Source organism: Ostrinia nubilalis, chromosome 15 (genome assembly GCF_963855985.1).
Source record: "Ostrinia nubilalis chromosome 15, ilOstNubi1.1, whole genome shotgun sequence".
NCBI lineage: Eukaryota > Metazoa > Arthropoda > Insecta > Lepidoptera > Crambidae > Ostrinia > Ostrinia nubilalis.
This window is the reverse complement of record NC_087102.1, coordinates 7,391,523-7,418,270: the sequence shown is the minus strand read 5'-3', so window position 1 is coordinate 7,418,270 and position 26,748 is coordinate 7,391,523. Positions and strand designations below refer to the sequence as shown.

The 26,748-nt window shown below is 38.7% G+C and overlaps 3 protein-coding genes across 3 annotated transcripts; 2 read left to right on the top strand and 1 right to left on the bottom strand.

Annotated features, from left to right (window-relative positions):
• The first annotated feature begins 1,448 nt into the window (after positions 1–1,448).
• LOC135078837 (arylphorin-like) lies at positions 1,449–4,528 on the top strand. The gene is made up of 5 exons (XM_063973393.1): positions 1,449–1,584; positions 2,047–2,180; positions 2,286–3,122; positions 3,216–3,391; positions 3,574–4,528. The coding sequence occupies exons 1-5, from the start codon at positions 1,479–1,481 to the stop codon at positions 4,448–4,450; spliced, it is 2,130 nt and encodes a 709-aa protein (XP_063829463.1). The 5' UTR covers positions 1,449–1,478; the 3' UTR covers positions 4,451–4,528.
• A 15,199-nt stretch (positions 4,529–19,727) lies between these two features.
• On the top strand, positions 19,728–23,382 carry LOC135078834 (arylphorin-like). Its single transcript, XM_063973390.1, has 5 exons — positions 19,728–19,848; positions 20,546–20,676; positions 20,805–21,638; positions 21,721–21,887; positions 22,453–23,382. The coding sequence occupies exons 1-5, from the start codon at positions 19,764–19,766 to the stop codon at positions 23,309–23,311; spliced, it is 2,076 nt and encodes a 691-aa protein (XP_063829460.1). The 5' UTR covers positions 19,728–19,763; the 3' UTR covers positions 23,312–23,382.
• A 143-nt stretch (positions 23,383–23,525) lies between these two features.
• LOC135078835 (basic juvenile hormone-suppressible protein 2-like) lies at positions 23,526–26,454 on the bottom strand. Its single transcript, XM_063973391.1, has 5 exons — positions 26,316–26,454; positions 25,922–26,025; positions 25,013–25,837; positions 24,737–24,879; positions 23,526–24,656 (listed from the first exon to the last, which is right to left on the bottom strand). Exons 1-5 carry the CDS (start codon positions 26,392–26,394, stop codon positions 23,807–23,809), a joined length of 2,001 nt encoding a protein of 666 aa, XP_063829461.1. The 5' UTR covers positions 26,395–26,454; the 3' UTR covers positions 23,526–23,806.
• Positions 26,455–26,748: the final 294 nt, after the last annotated feature.

Here is a 26,748-nt window from a genome sequence, read left to right as displayed (position 1 = left end):
CCCGTATTCACAAACAATGCTTGCTTAAGTGAAGCAGCAAATCGAAAGCACAGCGTTGAATACAGCTCTGTGATTGGTTCGTATGTGGCCCTGTGCGTCCACGCGCACTTTGAGACCTCATAGTAAGATTTGTGAATACGGGCGATAGTCGAATTAAGAACCTCCTTCTATTTGGTCGGAAAATTAGTAGTTTTTTGAAGAGAGAAAACTTCATAAGATTTTTTGTATTAAATTTTTTTACCATACATAATTATTATCTTCACATTTGCTTAAGTTTGTTACATTAGTTCCATTTCCTACTTTTATTATTATTACTTTTAAGGTATTTTATTAATTCAGGTACACTTTAGATCTTTAGCAAAAGTAAGTCAAACAAACTGCCGATCATCTATCTGATTTTATATATCAAATCGATGTTTTCAGGACTGGAAATAGGTACGATGGAAGTCCCAGTGTCAATTCCTCTAGTTACCTTCGTTACCTAGTTATGGTCACTCACCACTTTCAATTGGTCTATATTTAAAATATGATGATATTGATGATATTTAAAATACTTATGTGATAACGGCAATGTCATTTCAGTACTTCACAATCAAACTTTGGTAGGTCAATAATAGCATCTTAAAATAACGCAGCATGGAAACTGCGATTGCGTCAACCCTAAAATGTATCGTGCCACAAAATGTACCTACTTAGGGGCTTATACGACCCCAGAGTTCGCAGAATTGCTAAAATCAAGTGGCAGTGGGCGGGGCAAATAGCTGGTAGAGACGATGGCCGTTGGGGCAGGAAAGTTCTCGAGTGGCGACCACGGGCTGGAAGACGTAGCGTGGGCAGGCCTCCTACTAGGTGGACCGACGATCTGGTAAAGGTCGCGGGAAGAGCCTGGATGCGGGCAGCGCAGGACCGTTCATTGTGGAAAACCTTGGGGGAGGCCTTTGTCCAGCAGTGGACGTCATTTGGCTGAAACGAACGAACGAACGAACGAACGAACGACCCCAGAGTTACTAGATATTTATGTAACAAATGGGTAGAAGGATAATGCCCCTTTTCGTATTAAGATAGGAAAGCTAGGTAAGCAATTTGGATCTTCAATATAAGTCCAGGAGGCCGTAAAACGTTTCAAAATACATTTTTAATGTAAGCAAAAGTCTATTTTTGAGATATTTCAGTAGGAGGACAAAATATGATTATTTTAATAATGCATGATTTTTATGAAGATGATTCAACGAAATGATATAGAACCAGGAAATGTTATATAGTTTTGTTTTCATTATAAAAACGATTAAAACATGCGTTTGACTGTAGATAAAACCAGAAATTCATGCAAAAATAAATAAAATGTTTACTTGCGGTCTAAAAGACCCCACACGCCTTGACCAGGGTTGAGACTGATTGCAACGGTGCATGATAAAATTTGAGTATAAATATTACCTGGGACCACTGAACAGGCACAGTTGTCTCCCAGGAAGAGCAAGATGAGGACTGTCGTCGTTCTGGCGTCTCTGGTGGCCCTGGCTTTGGCCGGGTCCGTTGATCAATCTCATTTCTTCAAGTACCATCACCATGTGAAGACTGAAACAAGTAAGTGCATCTTAATGTTTTTTAAACACTTGTAATTTTTGTGCATTTCTAAGTTTCAAGATAGATCTTTATTGGGTTTTCATACTAGTACTTTTATGGATACTAGCTATGCGCCCCGGCTTTGCACGGGTCAAAGTACCCCTCATGTACTCGTATTGTACTCAACTGAGTGCTCAAAACTAAAAAAATCCGTTGTGTAGTTGAAGATCTAAGAGCACAAACAGCACTGGGAGCGACTTTGTGTTACAAGTATATTATGTTAGAACGATTTTTTTTGCATACAGGTATAATAATTGTATGCCTAAAGATTCTACTTAAAATATCGTAGAACACATAACTGCACATTAGACACACCGTTATTCCAATAAAATTATGTCTAATCTATTAGGTTTAACAAATGTCTGTAAGCTTCAAAGTTGTATTAAAAAGAAGACTAATGACTCATTGATCGCTTTGTTTTAGTTCAACCTGTAACTAAGGAGAGACAGTACAAAATCTTGGAGTTCTTCGAAGCCGTCAGTCAAGTCAACAAGCATGCAAGCTATTACAAAGTTGGCTCAGAGTACGACATCAAGGCTCACGTCGATCAGTACGAGGTTTGTGAAGTTTCTAATTTACTTCATTACATTTAGAACATTATTTCTTACAATTACCTATTACGCTTGACCATCAAATTACACACTGTCCTTTTGTTTTTTCAGAAGAAAGAAGTCGTTGACGCGTTCTTCAAGCTGTACGACACGGAATACATCCCTAATTACAGCCACTTCTCGATCTTCGACGACAAGATGAGACAAGAAGTCATAGCTCTATATGACTTGTTCTACTACGCCAAAGACTTCGACACCTTCTACAATACCGCTGCCTGGGCTCGCGTCCACGTCAATGGAGGATACTTCGCGTATGCTTTCTACGTTGCCGTCCTCCAGCGTATTGACACCAAAGACTTAGTTCTCCCTGCCTTCTACGAGATCTATCCCCAGTACTATGTCAACTTCAGTGCATTCAGCAAGATGTACTACAGCAAAATGCGTGGACTGCCATTCGACGACTTAGATTTCGAACAATACGGCATTGCTGAGGAGGGCGAATACTACTACTACTACACCAACTACTCCGACTTCCACACCTACGGTCACAATGAGTACAAGATTTCGTACCTAACTGAGGACATTGGCTGGAACGCTTACTACACCTACTTCCACACCTCTATGCCTTTCTGGGAGCACGGAGACGAAGTAGCCCTGGGCATCTTCAAGGAAAGACGTGGTGAACTTTACTACTACTTCTACCAACAGCTCTTGGCTCGTTACTACTTGGAAAGACTTTCCAACGGTCTGGGTGAGATCCCTACTTTCTCCTGGTACCAGCCATTCAAATACGGTTACTACCCGTTCATGACCACCAACTTCTACCCCTTCGCTCAGAGGCCTAACTATTATTACATGCAGACTGAGCAGAACCTTGACGACCTGCGCTTTGTCCGCAACTACGAAGACATCTTCCTGTCCTACCTGGAGAAGGGTCAGTTCAAAGCTGTGAGTATTCAAACCTAAACTAAAGCATTATCTTCTAAGTTAATAACGTAACGTTGTGTGACTAATATTGACTGATTGTATTTTTATTTTCAGTACAACCATGAGGTGGACTTCTACAACTCCAAATCGATCAACTTCGTCGGAAACTTCTGGCAAGCGAACCCTGACTTGTACGAGAAGGTTGGACACAACCACTACCACCGCTCCTACGAAATGGCTGCTCGCCGTATCTTGGGTGCTGCTCCTTACAGTTACAACAGTTACGACGAGTGAGTATTTTATTTACGATTGATTGAAAGTGTATTAGACTAACATTTTAAATACTTAATAAGTACACATATTTTGTAATCATGTCTTTGTTATCACCAGAAAACATTTGCTTACATATTTTACTTGTGCCTTTTAGAAATGTACGTTAGTCAAGCCCTAACATAATCACTATTTGTTTCAGCTACTCCTTCATCCCGACCGCGCTTGACTTCTACCAGACTTCTCTGCGTGACCCTGCCTTCTACCAGATCTACAACAAGATCGTAGGTTTCATGCTTCAATACAAGCAGTACGTGCAGCCGTACTCTCAAGACAACCTTCACTACATCGGTGTCAAGATCAACCACGTCGAAATCAGCGAGCTGCTCACCTTCTTCGACTTCCACCCCTTCAATGCCACGAACAGCATTATTTACTCTGACAGTGAACTTGTTGCCCCAAAGAAATCTTTCGTGGTCCTGCAGCCACGTCTGAACAAGCAACCATTCACGGTTAAGATCAACGTTAAGTCTGACGTTAACGAGCAGGCCACTTTCAAGATCTTCGTTGGTCCCAAATACGACAGCAAGGGCTACCCTATCCAGTTTGAGGACAACTATATGAACTTCGTTCAACTGGACTGGTTCACCCACCAGCTTACCAAGGGAGAAAATGTGATTGAGCGCAGCTCCGAGGAATTCTTCCACTTTAAGGACGACTCTCTGTCCATCCACCAGATCTATGAGTTGTTGGCCGAGAATAAACTGCCTGTTGACATGATGGAGAGCTACGATGACCTGCCTAAGAGGCTTATGCTTCCTAGAGGTACTAAGAGTGGATTCCCTCTGCAATTCTTCGTATATGTGTACCCAAGTGTCCAAATGCCTAAGGAACTGGAGCCTCTGGAATCGTTCATGCTGGATGACAAGCCCTTCGGATACCCGCTTGACCGCCCTGTATCCCACCACTTCATCCAACCCAACATGTACTTCAAGGATGCTGTCGTCTACCACAAGGGAACAGAGTACCCCCAACACTTCGACGACATCCACATCACCGAAAAAGTGTTCCAGCACTAAAGAAGTCTGAAGTTAGGTACATCTAAATAATGTAGACTGTTATATTTAATAAAACAGGCAATAAAGGTTTTGTAGATATCTTAACATTTTATTTATTACACAAGTAATGCCTCGCCCTCATAATAACTACCCTCTCAATAAGGCACCAAATAATCATCATCATCATCATTTCAGCCATAGGACGTCCACTGCTGAACATAGGCCTCCCCCAATGCTTTCCATGTTGATCGATTGGTAGTGGCCTGCGTCCAGCGCTTCCCTGCTACCTTTACGATGTCGTCGGTCCACCTTGTAGGTGGACGTCCCACGCTGCGTTTTCCGGTACGCGGCCTCCATTCCAGAACCTTTCTGCCCCATCGGCCGTCAGTTCTGCGTACTATGTGCCCTGCCCATTGCCACTTCAGTTTGCTAATCCGTTGGGCTATGTCAGCGACTTTGGTTCGTTTACGGATCTCCTCATTTCTGATTCGATCTCGCAAAGAAACACCAAGCATAGCCCTCTCCATAGCACGCTGTGCAACTTTGAGCTTCTGTATAAGGCCTATAGTGAGAGGCCACGTTTCCGAGCCATAAGTTATCACTGGTAACACACATTGGTTATACACTCTAGTCTTCAGGCATTGAGGTAATTTGGACGAAAAGATGTTGCGTAGTTTCCCGAACGCTGCCCAGCTGAGTTGGATTCGACGATTGACCTCCTTCTCGAAATTGGACCTACCTAGCTGAATCGTTTGTCCGAGGTAGACATACTTGTCGACAATCTCGAGAATTGAGCTCCCAACTGAAACTGGGTAGGGCGTAACATGGACATTCGACATAAGCTTCGTTTTGTCCATGTTCATCCTCAGGCCTACCTGTTGGGAAACTCGATTAAGGTCTTCGAGCATTGTGCCAAGATCTTCCAACGATTCTGCCATGACCACAATATCGTCGGCAAACCGAAGGTGAGTGATGTACTCGCCATTAATGTTTATGCCGAATCCTTTCCATTCCAGGAGTTTGAAAGCGTCTTCCAATGCAGCGGTGAACAGTTTCGGAGATATAACATCTCCCTGCCTAACGCCTCGCTGCAGTGGAATCGCCCTCGTGCTCTGCTCCTGTACTCGGACCGACATGGTGGCGTTTTTGTACAAGCACTTCAGCACCTCGATATACCGATAGTCAATACGGCACCGCTGGAGAGATTGTAACACTGCCCAAGTCTCAATCGAATCGAAGGCCTTCTCATAGTCCACAAACGTCAAGCATAGTGGCAAGTTATACTCCTCAGTCTTCTGTATAACCTGCCGCAGCGTATGGATGTGGTCTATGGTACTATAACCTTTTCGGAATCCGGCTTGTTCGGGAGGCTGGAAGTCATCGAACCTACGCGCGAGACGGTTCGTGATGACTCTCGAAAACAGTTTGTAGACATGACTCAGAAGCGAGATGGGTCTGTAATTCTTCAGCAAGGTCTTATCACCTTTCTTGAAGAAGAGCACCACCACGCTTCTGTTCCATGCCTCTGGCGTAGTTCCCTGGAGTAGGACGGAGTTAAAGAGTCTCTGAAGGACTTTCAGTATCGGTGTTCCACCCGCATTCAGAAGCTCCGATATTATTCCGTCATCACCCGGTGCCTTGTTGTTCTTTAGCTGTTTGAGAGCCATCCTAATCTCGTATAGGCTGATGTCCGGGATATCTTCGGTATAGTGTCGAGTTAGCTTAGCTCTTGGATCTGAAGTTGAGCTATCAACGGGTTTGGTGACCGAGGTATATAGCTGTCCATAAAACCTCTCGATCTCACGCAGAACCTCGGCTTTTGTTGACGTTACACTACCGTCCGCCGTCGTTAGCTTCGTCAGCTGGCTTTGCCCAATAGAGTTGTCTCTTGCGAACACTTTGGAGCCTTGGTTCCGCTCTATCGCCTCTTTAATACTGTTAGTATTAAAGTTGCGAATATCATGTCGCAAGGACTTCCTTATCTGTCTATTGAGCTGCCTATATGCCGTAGCGTCAACGGAGGACTGCAGCGTCATTGCACGTCGTTCTGCCATGAGGTTGAGGGTGTGGTCGGTGAGCTTTTGCGGCTTGTCTTTACGACGAGGTCTAAAGAATTTAAGCCCAGCCGCCTGGACAGTTTCTACGAACCCGTTATTGATCTCATCCACTGACTCGCAGTTTTCCAGGCATGCAAAGCGATTTGTCAACTCGAGCTGAAAGCTCTCGGGGCAGTGGATATGGGAATTGTAGGGTCGGAGCGTAGACTTCATCAGACGGGACCTTTCTAGCTTGACGTTAATATTTAGTATGCCTCTGACCATTCGGTGATCACTACCGGTTTTCACCCTGTTGATCACGGAGACATCACTAAATATTCGTCGCTTTGTGGTCATGATGAAGTCAATCTCATTTTTCGTAGAACCATCGGGACTCATCCATGTCCACTTCCTATGAGGCGGCTTCTGGAAGAAGGAGTTCATCGCAAAGAGGTCTTCCTTCTCCAGAAATTCGGCCAGCCTCTGCCCCCTGGGGTTCCGTTGCCCACATCCAAATTGCCCCACTCTCAGCTCATCATCACTTCGCATGCCTAGCTTCGCGTTGAAGTCCCCCATAACAACATTGAAGTAGGTTTTAGTAGTATGTATGGCCCTACTTATGTCCTCATACATAGCCTCTACTTCCTCATCTGGGTGTGTAGAGGTCGGTGCGTATACCTGAATTACCTTCAGCAAGTATCTTTTGGATACTCTGAGTATCAGGTAAGCAACCCTGCTCGACACACTTCCGATGGTGATGATGTTGTTAATGAGGGACTTGTGGACGAGAAACCCACCGTACACCACCTTGGGACAGTTGTTCGCCCTCCCGGTAGTAGAGTAGGTTGCCGGATTTTAGAGTGATCGTGTCCTCGCCCTCTCGTCGGACTTCCGATAGTCCCATTATACTCCATCGCAACCTACTCAGTTCGTCTTCCAACTCCGTGATCCTATCGTCAGTCCTCAATGTGCGTATATTATGCGTTACCAGGGCCAGTCGTCGTTGGTGTGGGTAGCCAGTCCGCCTCCGGAGATTCTTAGCACCCCCCGCCCCGCTGCTACCCTGACCGCTACCGTAGCCAGGAACTGCGGGGCTACCGGAGACTGGGGGCCTGGTCGCTGTTATGTTCCTCATTGGGGGGATCATTGCCGATACTCGCCACGCTTGGCAGGCGGGTTGGCGAGCGCAGTTTTTTATAAATTTCGCACGCAGACGCTGCTGCCCATCTCGTGCTACAGGATTTTGTCGCCTCTTACGACACGCCTCCTGTTGGCGGTGGGGAATTGTATTCTTTACGGCCGTCCCCACACGGCACCAAATAATAAAATACCTAAATAGAATAAAAAGAGCCTTACCTTATTCTTAGAAGATACACATCCTAGACAAGTAATGATCTGTCTATCATTCTATTCTATCACAGATATAATACCTGGATTTTCTCAACATTGTACACAGGTAGGCTTGAAAATACCTACACATCGTTTCAAACATAGTGGGTAATAGTATGTATATGTCAAACATATACATACCATTCTGAAAAAAATTTAGAGATAAGCAACTCAAACAAAGTTAAAATAACAAAAATCTTTGTACAGTCACGGAATGAAAAGGTTCGTCAGTTTTCAAATTGATTCCTTCAACGAATCGCGAGCACATATTACCTTTTGAAACTATGTTACGGAATAATCTCGAGTTAGAGAAAATAATCTTTAACTGTTCGTCAGTAAAGTTCAAAATTATTCAGATCAAAGTTGTTTGACGATTAATCTTGTCAAAAAGATTATTATGATTGATAAACTAAAACCTTCTTGTTGGCTCAACCTGCCATTATTATTTCTATTGAATAAAAAAAAAACTATTGTCAATTTTATTATTGGTCAATGTCATCATTGCATTGCACTGATGGGATAGAAAAATAAACAAGCAAAACCTTATTCGTTAGCAAACGTCATAATATTTATTTAAATGTTAGCAGCACTGTTTCTTGCACTTTTATGTTGGCAGGTTTGACTCTTACAGTACCTAGTGCAAGCGAAAACCGACACTAAGGTGACGAACCTTTTCATTCCGCGACTGTACCTAGGTGAATAATGTTAATAGTAAATATCCTTGGCCAATTTCACGCCTCGCCATCTAGACCCAAATTAAACAAAGCTTGTACTGGGGGCACTATTACACAAAGAAATAAACTTAGGTAGACTAGGAATCACTAATACCGTGTTTTTTAGTAAGACGCCCAGATTGATACAAATAAAATGTTCAAGCAAATAAATAAAATTTGTGGATAAAAAAAATGATTGTACTGTGCGGGAGTCGAACATACGGCCTCTGGCACTGGGAACCGAGACAACCGGCCTACTAAGGATAATATTTTGAACAGTAGGTAGTTATGCATCCGTCAGCTCCCTCTGCTCTAGACTAAACAAGATAAGTCATCACTTTCCACTCTACAGTGTAAGCATTCGTAGAATTGTTATTCACATAAGAGATGTGTCAGCAGAACTAAATTGTAAACACCGTACTGGACGACTGCGATCGGCCACAATATTAAATCATTATTAAATCGCCTCCAACTCGGCGAGGACGTGATCACTTAGTTTAATTAAATATAATCCTTTTTAAAAAGCTTCCACCCCGCTCCCGAAATCTGACTGGCGCAGCCGTTCGGATTTATTGCTGCAAGTTTTCCTAAAGTTTACGCGATTGGTGTCAAAATCCGCCGTTTAAATTCGTGATACTACGGGAAACTAATAAATCCGCCGAACCAAATAAATTTGTCATCGAAGTACGGGTGGAACGAGTATGCAGAGAACGGTCGGTTGGTGAGTAGAACTTTTCGCCAATCCTTCCACTCCTTATCCTCTGTGTATTTTTCATGCTTTTTAAATCGTAGGGAAATATTGCTACTCCGGGATAGAACTTCTCCCAGGGTATCGCATTTTGTGTTTTCGTCATAAAACTTTATCGTTAACACTTTTCGTTTAGATTTAAGTGAATTAAATATTGAAACAAAGTAAAGAAAATAAATTGAAATAAAGTAAATAAATTGAAATTAAGTAAATAAAGTGAAATAAAGTAAATAAATTGAATATTGAATTAAATTAAATAAGTTTATTGTGTAAAGTAAAAATTATTAAAGTTGTTAAGTTAATTGTCTCTCGAAATTGAACAATTAAATTAAGAACCACTCTTATTTTTACTGTGTATTTTTATTGTGTATTTTATTGTGTATTTTATTGTGTGTTTTACACGGTAATCACTACGTGTATTTTAATTGTGAATATTGTGTAAAGTACTGTTACAAATTCTGACTGGCGCATATCAATTAATAAATTTAAATTCAGTAAAATGGCTTCACCACAAATCGAATCCGTACAAATCACGCCAATACCCAACGAGATGCTCAGATTAATTCCATTTTTTAATGGTGACAAAAAACATCTAAATTTGTTCCTTAAAAAATGTGAGTATGTTATATCGAGATATAGAGGTGGGGTTGAGCAAGATTTATACGTGTACCACGCTATCACTAGCCGCCTTACAGAAAATGCAGCAGCACTGTTATCAGAACAAGAAAATTTAACAAACTGGTCGGAACTTAAGGAAATTCTGACACAACATTTTGGAGACCCGCGTAGTGAGGCATGTATTAATATCGAATTAGAATCACTAAAAATCAGATCGAATGAATCGTACACAGACTTTTGCAACCGCGTGCAATCAACCAGGTCAATGCTTATATCCAAAGTAAACACCATAGCAGACGAGTCAATCCGTCACGCCAAAATCACCATATACAACAACACCGCGTTAAACGTGTTTCTCTATAATTTACCAGAAAACCTTGTGCGCATTGTGAGACTAAAGGCACCGTCCACTTTGGAAGCCGCCCTCTCGATTGTGCTCGAGGAAGTAAACTTTATGGACCAATATAACATGCGAAGCAAAATGCATTCGCAACCCAAACCTAACAATTCGTTTACGCCAACTCAACAGAAATTTTCAGGCAACCAGCCTCATTTTGTCAGCTCTAATGCTTTCAAACCGATAATTCCTCCACAATTTAAATTTGGCCTTCCGCCTAATCAAGGCTACAAACCCTTCCAGCAATATGGAAATAAACCTTTACAACAATTCGGCTATTTCAAGCCTCCGCATCAACCAGGTTTCAGGCCGCCGCAGCAGTTCGGCTACAGGCCTCCACAGCAGTTCGGATATAGACCGCCCCAGCAGTTTGGCTATAGACATCCTCCTCAGCAATTCGGTTACAAACCGCCTCAATTCGGCTATAAGCCACAGTTCGGTGCTCAGCAAGCCCAACAAGTCCAGCCGCCACGTATGCAGCTGACCGACGTGTCTATGCGTACGGCTACAAAACCAAACAATGTAAATGAAACAAACTTAAATGATCTGAACTACGACGAATCAGAACAGTCCTATTACGATCAATATTATGGTGAATACCCTATAGACGAATATAATAACATGTACAGCGAACAGTATTACCCTGATTTCGAGGAAACTCCCGAGGAAACCCAGGAAACTGAATTCCAACAGGATTTTCACGAAACAGCCTCCATCAAAGAACCGAACAGATAAATATTAATTGCGATCCGGAATTAACATTACCATATATTTACCTACCGGAACTGGATGCTCGCATGATGATCGACACTGGCAGCATGCGTTCGTTCTTCAGTCCGCGTATTGGCTATCAGTATTTCAGTAAATTCATAAAAAATGAACCATTCCAAGTTGTGAGTACACACGCGTCAAGTACGCACAACAAAACCATAGAAATCCCTCTTTTGCCAACTTTTAAATGCAGAAAATACCACAAATTTTATTTATATGACGTACACAAATGGTACGATGGTGTAATTGGACAAGATTTATTAGAACAATTGGAAGCATTAATCGACATTAAAAATAGAGTCCTCAGAACTAAAACTGCATGCATTCCAATCATTTTAAATTACAAAAAATTCACAGACAACGTTAGAATGCCTAGTGCAATCGCTAATTACCGTAATGAATCAATCAATAAACAAAACGCAAACGCAGACGCGTTATCCCGCATAAAAGTAAATGCTCTCGATTCAGATAATCAGTCCATGAAAGTAAATGTTAGCAAAAAGGAAAAACGTATTCAAAAACATGTTGATAAAGTAGTAAAGAAAATAGAAAAATTATCATCAGGAAGTACAATAGTAATTTCCGACTCTACATCCTCAGAAGGAAGTAGACAATTAGGTTCAGAATATCCGATTCCGTCGTCAAATAATTCAGACTGTGTCGATGAACAATCAAATAACTCACAAACTATTCATTCCGCAAAGGATACCGAATCACAAGGCATCCCAATCTTAAACGAAGCAATCGATAACAAACCTAATCAAATATTAGTCTTTGAACGATTCGATAATGAACTTTCAGTCAAAAACCTTTCACGCGATAAGCAAAAGGTTCTTGAAGTACATTTACCTGATAATAATGCAGAATTAGTAAAACAGTTTTTAAAAGAATATATCAAACCTAAAACAAAGTATTTCATTTATTTTGAATCAGATCAACTTAGACGAATTTTCACAGACGTAATTATTAAACTTTTTAAGAAAGATGTAGTTCAGTTTTACGAGTGTACAGAACGGGTAAATTACATAGAAGACGAGGGTGAACAAAAAGCAATAGTTATCCAATACCATGAAGGAAAAACATGCCACCGTGGTATTAAGGAAACATTGATTAGAATTCGTAGAAATCATTTTTGGCCTAACATGCAACAAACAGTTTCCGCAATCATTAACGCTTGCGAAGCCTGCCGTAAAATGAAATACGATAGGAAACCCATAAAACCATTTTTTCAATTAACTAAAACTCAAGATTCCCCATTTCAGGAAATTTTCATTGATCTCTTCAGTATTGAAGGAATCACATATTTAACCCTAATTGACGCCTTCAGCAAATTAGGACAAGCAATAGAGATACCAAGTAAATCAACATCAGACGTTACTAGAGCACTTATGAAATATTTCTCATTCTACGGAATTCCAAAACGTATAAGCTCAGATCCAGGAACCGAATTTAATAACGAACTCATGAAAGAATTTCTAAATTTACATAAAGTTGAACTTCACATCGGAACCCCAAATAACCCTAATTCTATGGGACTTATCGAACGCTTTCACTCGACAATTATAGAGATCTATAGATTGGCTAAATACGAAAGACGATGTACAGATGCCGCATCAGTTATGACATATTCAGTAATGGCATATAACCACACCATCCACTCTGTAACTGAGTTAATACCATTTGAGGTAGTTTTTGGTCATACAGATTCAGATAGTCCATTTAGAATCAATTTCGAAAAGCAATATTATCAGCAATTAGTTCAAGATCATGCGAAACGTACAAAGCACTTATATAAATACATAGCTCAGAAAACGACAGCCAAAAAGGAAACCATTAGGGAAAAGAAAGGTGGTGAAACAGATATAGAGTTTTCCGAAGGAAACATAATATTTGCAAAAGACGTAAATAAGCGTAAAAGCAAAGACAAACCACGTTATGTAAAAGCAAAGGTTGTAGGCAAAGCCAAGCGAAACATCTTACCAATTAAAGTAGGTGATAGGACTACCAAAGTGCCTATTAAAAACATAAAACGCCCTCCGCAGGTGGTGCCTTCTGCTAATGATAGGGACGCAGGCGCTGGCCCTTCAACTAAAGATAATATCTAAGAAAATTACCCTGGTCTCAAAAATGTTCGACAGTTTCATAAATATTTCAGAGCAAATAAATAACAACTCTATTATTATTGATGAACGCTTGAAACGAGTTGAAAGCCTATTGCAAAACATAACGTCCACACAAAACGATTGGACTTTTTCTACATACATACTAGGAGTGTATAACATATTCATAAGTAGTTTCCGTACAATATTTATAAGATTAAGTGAAATAGAAACAGCATTAGCATTAAGTAGAGTATCCATTTTACACCAAGCAATTGTAAACTCTACAGAATTATTGTATCATTTAAAGTTAATTTCAAACTCTGCCAATTTAGTTTACCAGCCTACGGAAAGTAATTTGTTAAATTTAGAAGAAACTATTTGTGTAAAATCTTATATGAAACAGGATCAGATAACATTTATTTTAGAAATACCATTGATAGATAATTATACTTACAATTATTATAAGATATACTCACTTCCTATATTCCAAGAATCCCAAAACGTTACGCTTTCCATTTTCCCCAAATTTCCTTACCTTTTGGCGAAGGGTTTGAAATACTTACCGATCGTAACACCGTGTCGCCCGCTTGCCGCCGGCGATCGCTTCCTGTGCTCTACGGACAACCAGGCTCTACATAACGAGCCTACCTGCGTGGAACAGCTGATGAGGTTCAGTAAGGACCTTACCTCCTGCAAGCAGCACCAGATCCAGCTGGAAGAAGTAAAACTCCAGCAGCTCAACGCGAACAACTGGATTCTGTACAGCAGACTGAAAGGCACGCTGACCAAACACTGCGACAGCGAAGTCAGTAAGCAGTCAGTCTTCGGAACGTACATCATCACCATCGATGAGCCCTGTGACCTGGAAATCCATGGCCTGCAGATCCACCATCGACTCTACATTTCATCAGACGCCGTAGAACACGTACCGGTGATTCACCTACCCGAGCTACCTGTAAACGCAACGCTATCCGGTGCACGCGCACTCAATATGCATGGAATCAATTTGGATGAAATCAAATACATGTCGTACGCCCTGAAACACAGTGCAGCAATCAGTGCTAGTGAAAATGAAACAGACACTTCTTATTTTACATACTTTACATTTGTATTAGTTTTGATTCTTTTTATGTTAATTGTGTTAATTGCCTTCCGCAAACATGTAAAAATTTTATGTAAACGAAATTATCGGAATACTCATAAAAATGAAACTTCCGATAATTTCTCACTTAGGGAGGGAGGAGTTATGCATCCGTCAGCTCCCTCTGCTCTAGACTAAACAAGATAAGTCATCACTTTCCACTCTACAGTGTAAGCATTCGTAGAATTGTTATTCACATAAGAGATGTGTCAGCAGAACTAAATTGTAAACACCGTACTGGACGACTGCGATCGGCCACAATATTAAATCATTATTAAATCGCCTCCAACTCGGCGAGGACGTGATCACTTAGTTTAATTAAATATAATCCTTTTTAAAAAGCTTCCACCCCGCTCCCGAAATCTGACTAGGTAGTTATTATGTAGAACTGTAAAATACTAGCTATTGCGCGCGGTTTCACCTCCGTGATTTTCGATCTGTCACAGTAAAACTATAATAGCGAGTGTGTTTCCCCTTTAAAACCCGGGATTAAAACAACTATCCTCCTATGTCTTTCTCCTGGTTTTTCATTCATCTAGATCGGTTTAGTAGTTTATGTATGAAAAGAACACACGTACAGAGTAATTTCGCATTTATAACAATCTATACTTCTATATTATCTTTTAGTCTATACCTACTAATATTATAAATGTGAAAGTAACTCTGTCTGTCTGTCTGTCTTGCTTTCATGCCTAAACCACTGAACCGAATTTGATGAAATTTGGCATAGAGATAGTTTGAGTCCCGGGAAAGGACATAGGATAGTTTTTAACCCTGTTTTTGAAACAGGAACGCGCGCGATAAAGTTTTTCTGTGATAGACAAAATTTCACGCGGGCGAAGCCGCGGGCGGAAAGCTAGTACCCACATATTAGGATAAAATGATTTTTAAATTGACATCGATATACAGAATGGAATTTTGTAATGCCACTTGAAGGGAAAGCGCTCTTAAGACTGTAGATAGAAAATTATACTCAAAGAAAACATTCCTTCATTTTTTAAAGAAATAGAACTGCATTCAGGTATTCCAAAAATTTGCTTGCCACATCCGGGAATCAAACCAACTAAAATCTGTTAAAAATTACACCCTGTATTTTTAGTGCAGGGTTAAGTTTATGGATAATAAAATCTCTCTAACAAACTTGATAAATCAAATGAAAGGAAAACCATGAAATCTTAAATAATTTTAATTATTTACAGAAAATTGTATGGGTATGGTGGTTTTTTTTTATTTATTTTTTTATGCATAACAAGGCAGGTATTTGACCACAATCGCACCTGATGTTAAGTGGGATGCAGTCTAAGATGGTACATATCTACCCTGTAAGTGCCTATTCACTCTCGCCTTGAAGAGGCCCGGATTAAATGGTAAATCGAAAATTAAAAAAAAAAAAGTTTTCATATTACATACTTAGGATTTCGAAGAATATGTTTTCGTAAGTTTAGTTTTGGAGAGATACGTTTTCAATTTTTTGTTTTTAAGAGTTTTCAAATGTTTAAAAAGTAGTTTTCTTAACATGAAAATTAACTTTTTATAATATGAAAACTTTTCAACTTATCTTTTGAATCACAAGGTTAATTTTTTTACTGGAGGGTTTAGCTCTAGTTGTATCACGGCCATAGAATTCAAGAGAGAAAATAATTCTAAGCTTTAATAAACTTAGTAGGTACCTACTGTTTTTAAAGTCAAAAGTTTTCAGATGTGAAATTGGCAATCTTACTAGATTCTAAAACATAACATTTTACAGTAACGCATACAAGTTTGTGTTACTTGTGACAGAATCAAGTAGGGTCAAAGTTATGAAGTTTATGTTAGTCATACTTACATTACTGATACTAACAGGGTGATTTTGTTATCAGTATCCATTTTTTTTAATAAGCTCTATAGAACAATTTAACAATACAACTTTATGTTAATTATTCTGAATCGCGGTATTTTTCGCGAGTATTGAAAATCTAAAAGCTTCGTAGTTAACTGTGTGTAGTATTATTCTATGAACGAAGCAAATTAACCACGTGAGCCAATTTTGAAACCGCGCGCAGCGGATAAAAATATTAAAATATGAAATAAAAATGTTTTCTTTACGTAAATCGATTAAGTTACTGAGTCAGAATCGCTCCTAAAATTTGGATACTGATAACAAAATCAACCTGTATATTCCTTGCATAATTAAATATAGTTCAATAAAGAGTCTCTTCAAATTACATAATATACCTTTGCACTTTATTTGTTCATATAAAAACATAACCCTCCTTCTGGCGCAGTCGGGTAAAAACAGGTTCACAACGGTATCACCAAATAGGATTCATGTAGATAAGCACTGTATGTTTTGATGACCCTTGCAAGTATGTAATTAACAATGATTAAATTCATTTCACATCGATACAACAACAAAACAAATATTTAACTATTTAACCTGTGCCTAACCTACGGGCCATAACAATTTTAATTACATTATAATTAATTGACTTCACCTAATAGGATCATAAAGATAATATACCTAGCGGAATAGTGCAACAGAGAACTGAGCGAGCAAGATGTCACTAGCAACAACACTGTGTGATAAAAAGAGATGCGTGATGCCTTCGCCGTCACGTCAAACCATAAAGTTAATATTCCTTCGGAATAGAGCAACAATCACGAGCTGTCAAACGAAACCAAAAATGAGATGTCATTTGTGTGTGTAAAAATAAATATGTGTGCATGTCAGTGATGTATGTCGTTACTTTTCACATGAATATCGATATCGATTAAATATTAATTAACACCTAACAGTAATCTATATTATAATATTAATAGAACTAAAATAGGATCCCATTCCGGGATTGTATATGGGAATTGAGAGTGGCCTAAGAAAAAAAAACTCAGATGATTAAAATTATTCAACTTATTTATTTGAAAGAGTGAAAGAGTTACAAACATCAAGACATCCATACAAACTTTCGCATTTATAATATTAGCAGGAGTAAAACAATAATTAAAAAATGATAATTCTGACGATAACGTAAAAAAATAGGATTCTAACGATGTAATAATCGTTGTTGGAAGTATAGTGTAGTGGTTCAAAACGGACTACTATTCCGGAGGTAGCGGGTTCGATTCCCGCACAGTACAAACGTCTGTGTGCATGAACATATTTATTATTATGTTTAGTATGTAATATTTAGTTTAGTTTATTAACTAACAGGTAATTACAAAATAATACTTTTCTATATTCATATACAAACGCCATTTATGTACCTACATAATCAGCAGTGACTGTGATAAACAGCACAGAAAATATATTTATCGATTGTGGTACAACCCTAGTGTAAAACGAAAATTATTTCTTTACACAAAATATTCATAAATTCTGGATTATGAGCATGTAATCTTTGCTTACAACTTAAATTAATGTTTAAAGAACATAATTATCACACTTAGTGCTTAAAATTCTAAGCGCATTCACAAAAATAAAGCTAAAGTTTGGAGGTGTCGATTTCAATAAATTTACCTGTGAAATGAATATTTTGCAGGATTATTCCTTTGGTGTACCTACATCACAATCAAGGACGGAACAGGTCACCATTATATTAGAAAACAAATTTTCCAAAAATAAACAGGATTTTACGATATTTTTATAAAAAACTATGAATTGAAATTTTCTTTGTGCCTCTTAGTGTCACTGTCTGTCAAATATTTTGCAAAAATGGTTCTATTGACGTGACGATGACAGCATCACACATCTCTTTTTATCACACAGGGTTGCAGATAGTGACATCTCGCTCGCTCATTCTTTGTTGCTCTATTCCGAAGGAATATTAACTTTATGCGTCAAACAGAACCATTTTTTTTTTGCAACAATTTGACAGTTTAGATGCACGCAGTGTCACGCTGAAAATTTGAACTCTGATATATTTTCAGATTTAACGTCAGTGAAATCGTGGATGGTTATGAGAAAAGTGCTTCAGAAATGTGGTGACTGGTTCAGTGAACGATTTATTCTACAAAATCCTACTTCCTACTAATATTATAAATACGAAAGTTTGGATGTCTGGATGTTTGTTACTCTTTCACGCAAAAACTACTGAACGGATTTTGATGAAACAACACTATTATTGTTTATAACCCAGAATAACATATAGGCTAATTTATGACGATCTGTGACAAACTAAATTTCACGCGGGTGAAGCCGCGGGCAAAAGCTAGTGCTAGTAGTGAAATAATCCTGACACTGACACACAAGTGTCATCCAAAATTGGTTTTGTTTGACAGCTCGTGGTTGTTGCTCTAATTAGGATTTACAAATAAAAGTTGAATGAATAGGAACTCGTATGGTTTAGTTTATAAAATATGATCATTATCATCATCATCATGTTATTTTGTATTCACAACCCTCTACAGGGTGTTAGGTAAATGGGTATATGAGCCGACACTAGCCCATGTTAACATGGTCATATAAATGGTATGGTGAAGTCAGAAAATTGATATCTTCATTTTAATTATTTAAATTTTCATACAAATCGGCATTTATAAAATTTATTTTGTACGAAAATTAAAAAAAAAAATGATGATATCAAATTTCTGATTTCACCATACCATTTATATGACCATGTTAACATGGGCTAGTGTCGGCTCATATACCCATTTACCTAACACCCTGTATAATTAAAGAAATAATGTAGGTAATTAGAGGCAGATGGAGGATGGGAGAGTAGGCCAGATCGTCTCTGGCCGGATAGCCACGACCCTGATGTTCCCATGTTGGGAGTCCATTTGTCCAAACTTCACAGGAGGAAATAAAAGCAGTTTATTTTTCACAGTTAAGGTACTAATTGAAATATAATGATGTACTAATAGAAATACAATGATTGATTAGATTTCAATTAGTAGGTATCTTAAATATGAAAAATAAACAGTTTTTATTTCCTTCCTCCTGTAAAGTTTGCACAAATGGCCATAAGCAGTTTGAAAATTAAGGTGACGACCAGTGACGACATGTTTAGCAAGCAGCAGCTACTTCGCCCGGGGGTAAAAATTATTGCTTGTAGTACAAGTTATGAGTTGGCTTAATCTAAAATTAATGGCGGAACTGAATTTAAACGACACAAAATTGCGACATTGCGTGAGTAAATGTTACTCAGTAATAGTGTTATTATACAGTGTGTTTGGGATAGGGCTAGCGATAAGCCCTATCCCAAACGATAGATAGTTCGAACTGGAGTTCTATGAAACAATCTAGCCAAAACTAACAATAATATTGGCAGATGACGCCGCAGTAATTAGCCAGTTTAAAATGAAAACGATAAGAGATACTTTAGTACTTTTGCTATTCAACAGAAACTATTATCATCTAAAAAGTGAGGTCACCCTTATCACGAATGTATAAAAACTTTCGGACTTAGAGTTTGAGGTACAGTTGTCTTTCGTCGTCAACACGATGAGGACTGTCTTAGTTTTGGCGGCCCTTGTGGCCCTTTCACTGGCCGGCACCGTCCCTAAGAAATTTGTGAAGACAAAACCTGGTAAGTTGAAGTAGGTACACTCTCTATCACAGCAATTAATATTAGTGGGTTATTTCTTTCCTTTCCCTGAAAAGGTTCAACTGTCCTTGAAGTCAATAGACTAGGTCTTCAGTCGTTAAATAATGATTGCCAGTACTGTGTTCTCACCAATGAATGAGTTATTTCCTTAAGAACAGTTTTACTTTCCCATGGGACGAGCTTGACCTTCGCTGGTTGGACTTTTATTGACTGTCAAGCTGTCCTGGATAAATGTAAATTGATGCCATGGGAACGGGAATTGGGAATAGTTCCATTCTGGGTCGCTCAAGACTGATGCAAGGTCTTACTTCAAGTACATAAGTCCCAAAACAACCATGGGCCCTGAACACTTTATGGTACTATTGTTGTTTCATAGTATCTGTTCTGTTTTCGTTAAATAACCGTTTGCCACCAATCATCATCATCATCATCTCAGCCATAGGACATCCTCTGCTAAACATAGGCCTCCCTCAATGCTTTCCATGTTTCCCGGTTGGTAGCAGCAAGGTTCTGGAGTGGAGGCCTCGTACCGGAAAACGCAACGTGGATGACATCATAAAGGTAGCAGGACGCAGGAAGCGCTGGACGCAGGCCGCTACCAACCGGGCAACATTGCTACCAAAACACTTAAAATATTTCTACTTAGTGAAAATTAACTTAGCAAACATTTCCTTTACAGTGGATAAGGTGACTGTGGAACGCCAGTACAAAATCTTAGAGCTCTTCGAAGCCATCAAGCAAGTCAACCCTCACGCCGAATACTACAAAATTGGCAAGGAATATGACATTCAAGCCCACGCTGCCAATTATGTAAGTAATATAAACTACCCGTAATATCATGTCTGTGATTTGCCAAAAAATTAAAGCCATAAATAAAAATGATTTAAAACTAGATTTTCGACATTTTTTCTAATCTGCTTTCTTTCATTACCTTACAGGAAAACCAAGCGGTTGAAACATTCTACCACTACTACAACAATGGTTACTACAAGAATCAATTTAGCTTCACCATCTTCAACGAGGAGATGAAGGAAGAAGCTAAGGCTCTCTATGATCTCTTCTTCTATGCTAAGGACTTCGAAACCTTCTACAACACAGCCGCTTGGGCTAGATTCCACGTGAACAAGAGCTTGTTCGCTTACACCTTCTACATTGCTGTCATTCAGCGAATTGACGCTGCTGGATTAGTTGTGCCTCCTTTCTACGAAGTTTGGCCCCAGTTCTTCGCCAACACCGATGTATTCGAGAAAATGTACTACACGAAGGCCAAAGGATTACCCTATGAGGAGTACCCAGAATACGGCATGTATGTAGAAGGTGACAACTACGTTGTTTACGCTAACTACTCAGACTACACTTACGGATACGGCAATGACGAGTTCAAACTGTCGTACTTTACTGAGGACATTGGCTGGAACACATACTACAACTACTTCCACTCCGTCTTCCCCTTCTGGCAGAAGAGCGACAACATCGCTATGGGACCATTAAAGGAAAGGCGCGGTGAAATATACTACTACTTCTACCAGCAGCTGTTGGCCCGTTACTACCTGGAGAGACTTTCAAATGGTTTGGGTAAAATCCCAACATTCTCATGGTACCAGCCCTTCAAGTACGGATACTACCCTCATATGGGCTACTACTACTACCCATTCGTCCAAAGGAGCGACCAGTACATTATGCAGACTGAGCAGAACCTGGATGACTTGAGATTCGTCCGCAACTACGAAAGCATGTTCTTGACTTTCCTCGAAAAGGGCAAGTTCGAAGCTGTGAGTAGCTAAGATATTACTTAATTTTGTTTTTTAGTCTCCAAGCTTGAATTATATTTATGAAGGTATTTTTTATTTCCAGTACAAGTACCAAGTCGACTTCCGTAACTCCAAGTCCATCAACTTCGTCGGAAACTTCTGGCAGACCAACGCCGACCTCTACGAGAAGATCCCCCACAGCAACTACTACCGCTCATACGAACAGGCGGCTCGCCGCATCCTGGGTGGATCGTCATGGTCATACAACAAGTGAGTTCAATATTATGTATTTTTAAGTTTAATGTATAGACGACAGCATATCAATCTAAACATTGTGGCATCTATCTATTTAGTTGTAATATACGCTATTTTGCTGGGCGCTAAAAATGTAGTCTGATGCCTGTCGACTGTACTAACAATCATTATACACCAAAACCATGCTACCCACTATAGTGTTTGAAACTACTATGAGTAAGGGACCTTCATCATCATCATCATCATCATTTCAGCCATAGGACGTCCACTGCTGAACATAGGCCTCCCCCAATGCTTTCCATGTTGATCGATTGGTAGCGGCCTGCGTCCTTGCGATATTAGATATCTTATACCAATGGTTAACAGGTAGAAAATGCTCTATGGCACTAAGTCTGCCTCATGTACAAAAATTAAAGTGGCAGTAAAGACTAGGATATGATAGACATGCATAGACTATACACATATTCTAGCATAGACATGCACTAGAAAATCGTCTTTTGAAGGTGAACATACCCGGATCTAAAATAGACCAGGAATCGAACCTGAAACTTTATTGAATTTTACTTTTTTTACTTTACAGTACCGTATTCAAGCCTTCGGCCCTGGACTTCTACCAGACGTCGCTGCGTGACCCAGCCTTCTACCAAATCTACAACAAGATCTTCAGCTTCATTTACAAGTACAAGCAGTATGTGCCCGCCTACACTCAGGACAATCTTCATTACGTTGGCGTTAAAGTCAAGGATGTCCAAGTTAGCAAGCTGACCACCTTCTTCGACTACTTCAAATTCAACGCATCCAACGCCGTCTACTATTCCGACGCTGAATTCACCGCTCCTAAGAAATCATTCTTGGTTGCTCAGCCACGTCTGAATCACGAACCCTTCACCTTCAAGATCACCGTTAAGTCTGACGTTGAAGAAGAAGCTACTTTCAAGATCTTCGTTGGACCTAAATACGATGAGAAGGGCTACCCTATCAACCTGAAAGACAACTGGTACAACTTTGTTGAATTAGACTGGTTCAAATACAAGCTTACAAAGGGCGAGACCGTTGTTGAGCGTAGCTCTGACGACTTCTTCCACTTCAAGGAAGATTCTTGCTCGATTCAGCAAATCTACAACCACTTGGCTAAGGGTGAGCTGCCATACGACATGATGGAGAAGTATGACGATCTCCCCAAGAGGCTAATGCTGCCTAAGGGTACAAAGTCTGGTTTCCCTCTGCAGTTCTTCGTCTTTATTTACAAGAGCGAGGCCCTTCCTAAGGAATGGGAGCCGATTAAGGACTACATGCTGGATGACAAGCCTTTTGGTTATCCATTCGACCGTCCCGTGCCCTGGTATTTCGTGCAGCCTAACATGTACTTCAAGGATGTTGAGGTCTACCATGCCAACGAACAATACCCGTGGTACAACCATGTAGCTTACAAAAACTGAACTCGATAATTTTATAATTTAAGTGATGCCAAAACTACAACTAAATAAATTAAGTTAATTACAAATAATTATTTGCAAGTTTCATTTAATTGACCCTAAATCTATTAATATGTTACGAGTAACATTAATATGTGGTAGCACTTAAATATTCAAATCCCGGGTAAATGGACATGGAGACAAATAACAACTAAAATTGAAATAAAAAACAATAACACACAATAGATAAGTATTTAGTGTATTTCTCACATAATTTTATTTTTTCTTGAGCCAATTTGAAAACTAAACTGAAAGTGGAAACTTGGCAATCTTGCAAACTAAAAAACTCTCATAATGAAATACTGTTGAGAAGGTTGAGATCACTAAAACAGTTTATGTTTTCTTACAGTTATATTTTCTACAAGACTGCAAATTCCTGTAGGCAAAGATTTCATTTTCTAAGTTCAACTAGATGTTAAAATGTTCCTAAATTATAATAATTTACAAATATAGTTTAAATCAATATAAATGAGGCGAAAAGTAGCCATTAAAGTCAACATCTAAAGTCTTCATGTGATAAACAGTAACATTGAAAAATCTATAATTAGGTGCAGAGTCACTGTATGATTCAGCGTGTTTATGGAAAGGAAATCCTAACGGCTTACTATCGATCTCACTAGAGAATTGGTGATAAAGTACAGGAGTTATAGTAGCATCTATTTCAGTCAAATTGTCGTCCTCAGTTATCATTACAAACACAGTCAAATTAAGACCAACCTCTGATCCTTTCGGTAGCACTAAGTTTCTGGGGAATTTATAAATGTTGTAACCATTCTCGTTATCATTTTCAAAATCATTTGCACTATAGTAGACATATCTCTCAGATGACTCAGGGTCCCAGATAATGTTGTTAATTCCTTCTGTCAAAGTGTTACGATAACTATCAAGTTCGAAAAATCTAGAATGTGAATCCCAGCAGCTGTATTTACAATGAGGTCCTAAGAACAATCTTATAATTACGTCTTTAGTTGCTGTTGATACTACTGTAAAATTAAAATTGAAAGGCAAATGGTTTAATTTTCTCTGCCGTGAATAAATGTTATTGTTAGAGATTCCATTATGGCTAGATGTGTCTCCCTGTAGAGCTTTGTTTAAGTTTATTAAATTATAGTCAAAAATTGTAACCAACTTGGAGGATTCAAATTGAAGAATTTCAAACTCATTAGTTTCGTACTTAGAAATATCAAGAGGTTCTGAGTTATTTGTGAATTCTGAGAAATAATCAAGTCCTCTTTCAATCAAGGACCAATAAACTGGATCTCTTAGCGTTGTTTGAGGGTGGTGAAGTAATGATGGAGTAGGGTTGTATCTGTAAAAAATAAAAAAGATGTGTACCATATTTATAATTTACCTGTAAAAAATTGGTTGAAGTAGAATTTGATAACTCACCTGTATAATGGGTATCCGTTGTTTCCATAGCCAAATATAGATCGCACAATTTTAGCTGACTTGACTCCATCCAAATTAGCTCGTATTAGTTTTGTCATTAAGCCTATGTAATTGTCACTGGACATTTTTATGAACGTCCCATTCTGCTGAAACAAATAAATCAGTTGAATAGAAATAAAAAGGTATTTAAATAAAGAAAGGAACTCTCAAGTTGTTGTGTTGATGTAAAAATTACAATCCCATAGGAAAATAATGATAAGATCAAAGGTAACGTACCAAAAATACAAGTCCTCTGTAAATACATTCTTTTATAGCAATATCAATTGACTTCAAATAGGTAATGTTTTCTTGCATATCACCAAGTATAGATGACCTCGTTGGAAAGGCTAGACCATTTTCGTAATATAAATATGGATTGTATTCTGGTTCACAGGTTTGTTTTGACGACTTTACGAATGCAGTTCCAAGGTGTTCTTTTTCCAAGCGGTATCTCGCCAATAGTTGTTGATGAATGTAGTAAAAATGCTCAGGGTGCTTCGGATTTATCTCATCTAGCTCTTCATTTGGCATCCAATATGGGTGACGAAGGTGAACTCCGTAATAATAGCTATTTAGAGTGGCATCATCTTTGAAATAGCTAATTTTTTCGTCACAGCCGTTCAGTGGAATATTCCATCCAGAATAATTGCTGTTGATAATAATCCTCTTATCAATTCTGAACACTTGGTTTTTCAAGTTACTGTCACTGAATTGGCCATTATTATTTTTGATAAACATCGCTTTCATGATAGTTTCACCGTTGACGAAGTAGTTTGGTTTGAATATGAAAGGAGGCAGTAAAGTTTCTTCCGATCCACGACTGATGCTATACAACGATGTCAGGCGTTTTGCGTAGTCATACATATCACTGTTTACATTTGCATTGGCCCATTTCTTTATTTTTTCATAGTCCACTCTATTGTATATTCTAGTATCACGAAGAAGACGAAACAAAGCGATTGCAGCATTTCTCATGTCATCATCGTAGATGTTGAATGTGAGCCCTTTTTCAGTCACACCTTTTTCTACGTAATCGTTGAATGTTATAAAGTGTTCGTTGTCCTGAAATTCAATAAAGTCGTTATGATAATTTTCAACAATTACGACAGTAAAGAGTAATTTAAATAAAAGAGCTCAAAATTTTACCTTATTATCTATGTTTGGTATATGGGAGTCTGTGTTTTCATTTATGATTTGCGGCGAATATCCTGAAGGAATGATTTGTTTGAGCAATAAATCTGGAGAAAGGTCTGGAATAATAAATATTTATGCTGTGAATATTATAAAAATATTGGTATGTACAATTTCAAATTATTCTCCAGACTACACTAGTTTTAATAATTGTACAAGTAGCAAGAATGTTTTCTTATGTACCGAATGAATTTAATAAAACTATAGCAGATAATTTATACTTTTCGTTTTTTTACTTAGATATTTTAACGCCATAAGCGCCTGATGTAGGATTATCTATATTATTGCAAAATTTTACACCACACTCAAGCCAAACTACACCTTCATTGACATAAAAATACAAACGTACCTCCTTCATGAACAATCGCTCGAAATTCGTCCGTGGGGACCGCCAAAACAGTCCCCAAGTACAATAAACAAATCCACATTCTGTTTTGCAACAACACACCGACCGAGCTGGTCAACTAACAACAATGATTAGCAAACGTGGCTTATATCTGGATGAAACGTAGCTCTGTTTCTCCTTATCCAATTGAGATCCTGGTCCAGTCGTTCAGAATGGGGATAACACTGGATATTCGCATACAAAAGTACACTAATAATGAAAAATTGCATATTGAAAATATAAAATAAAGGACATTGTCAGAAACCGCCTAAAAAACCGCCCAAAAACATTAACCCATCATAATTATTTTCTATTTTTTTTAATACATTAAGCACCCTTTCATTCTAATGGACACTTAAGCATTGAAAAATTAAATAAATAAGTCTTTTAACGTTTA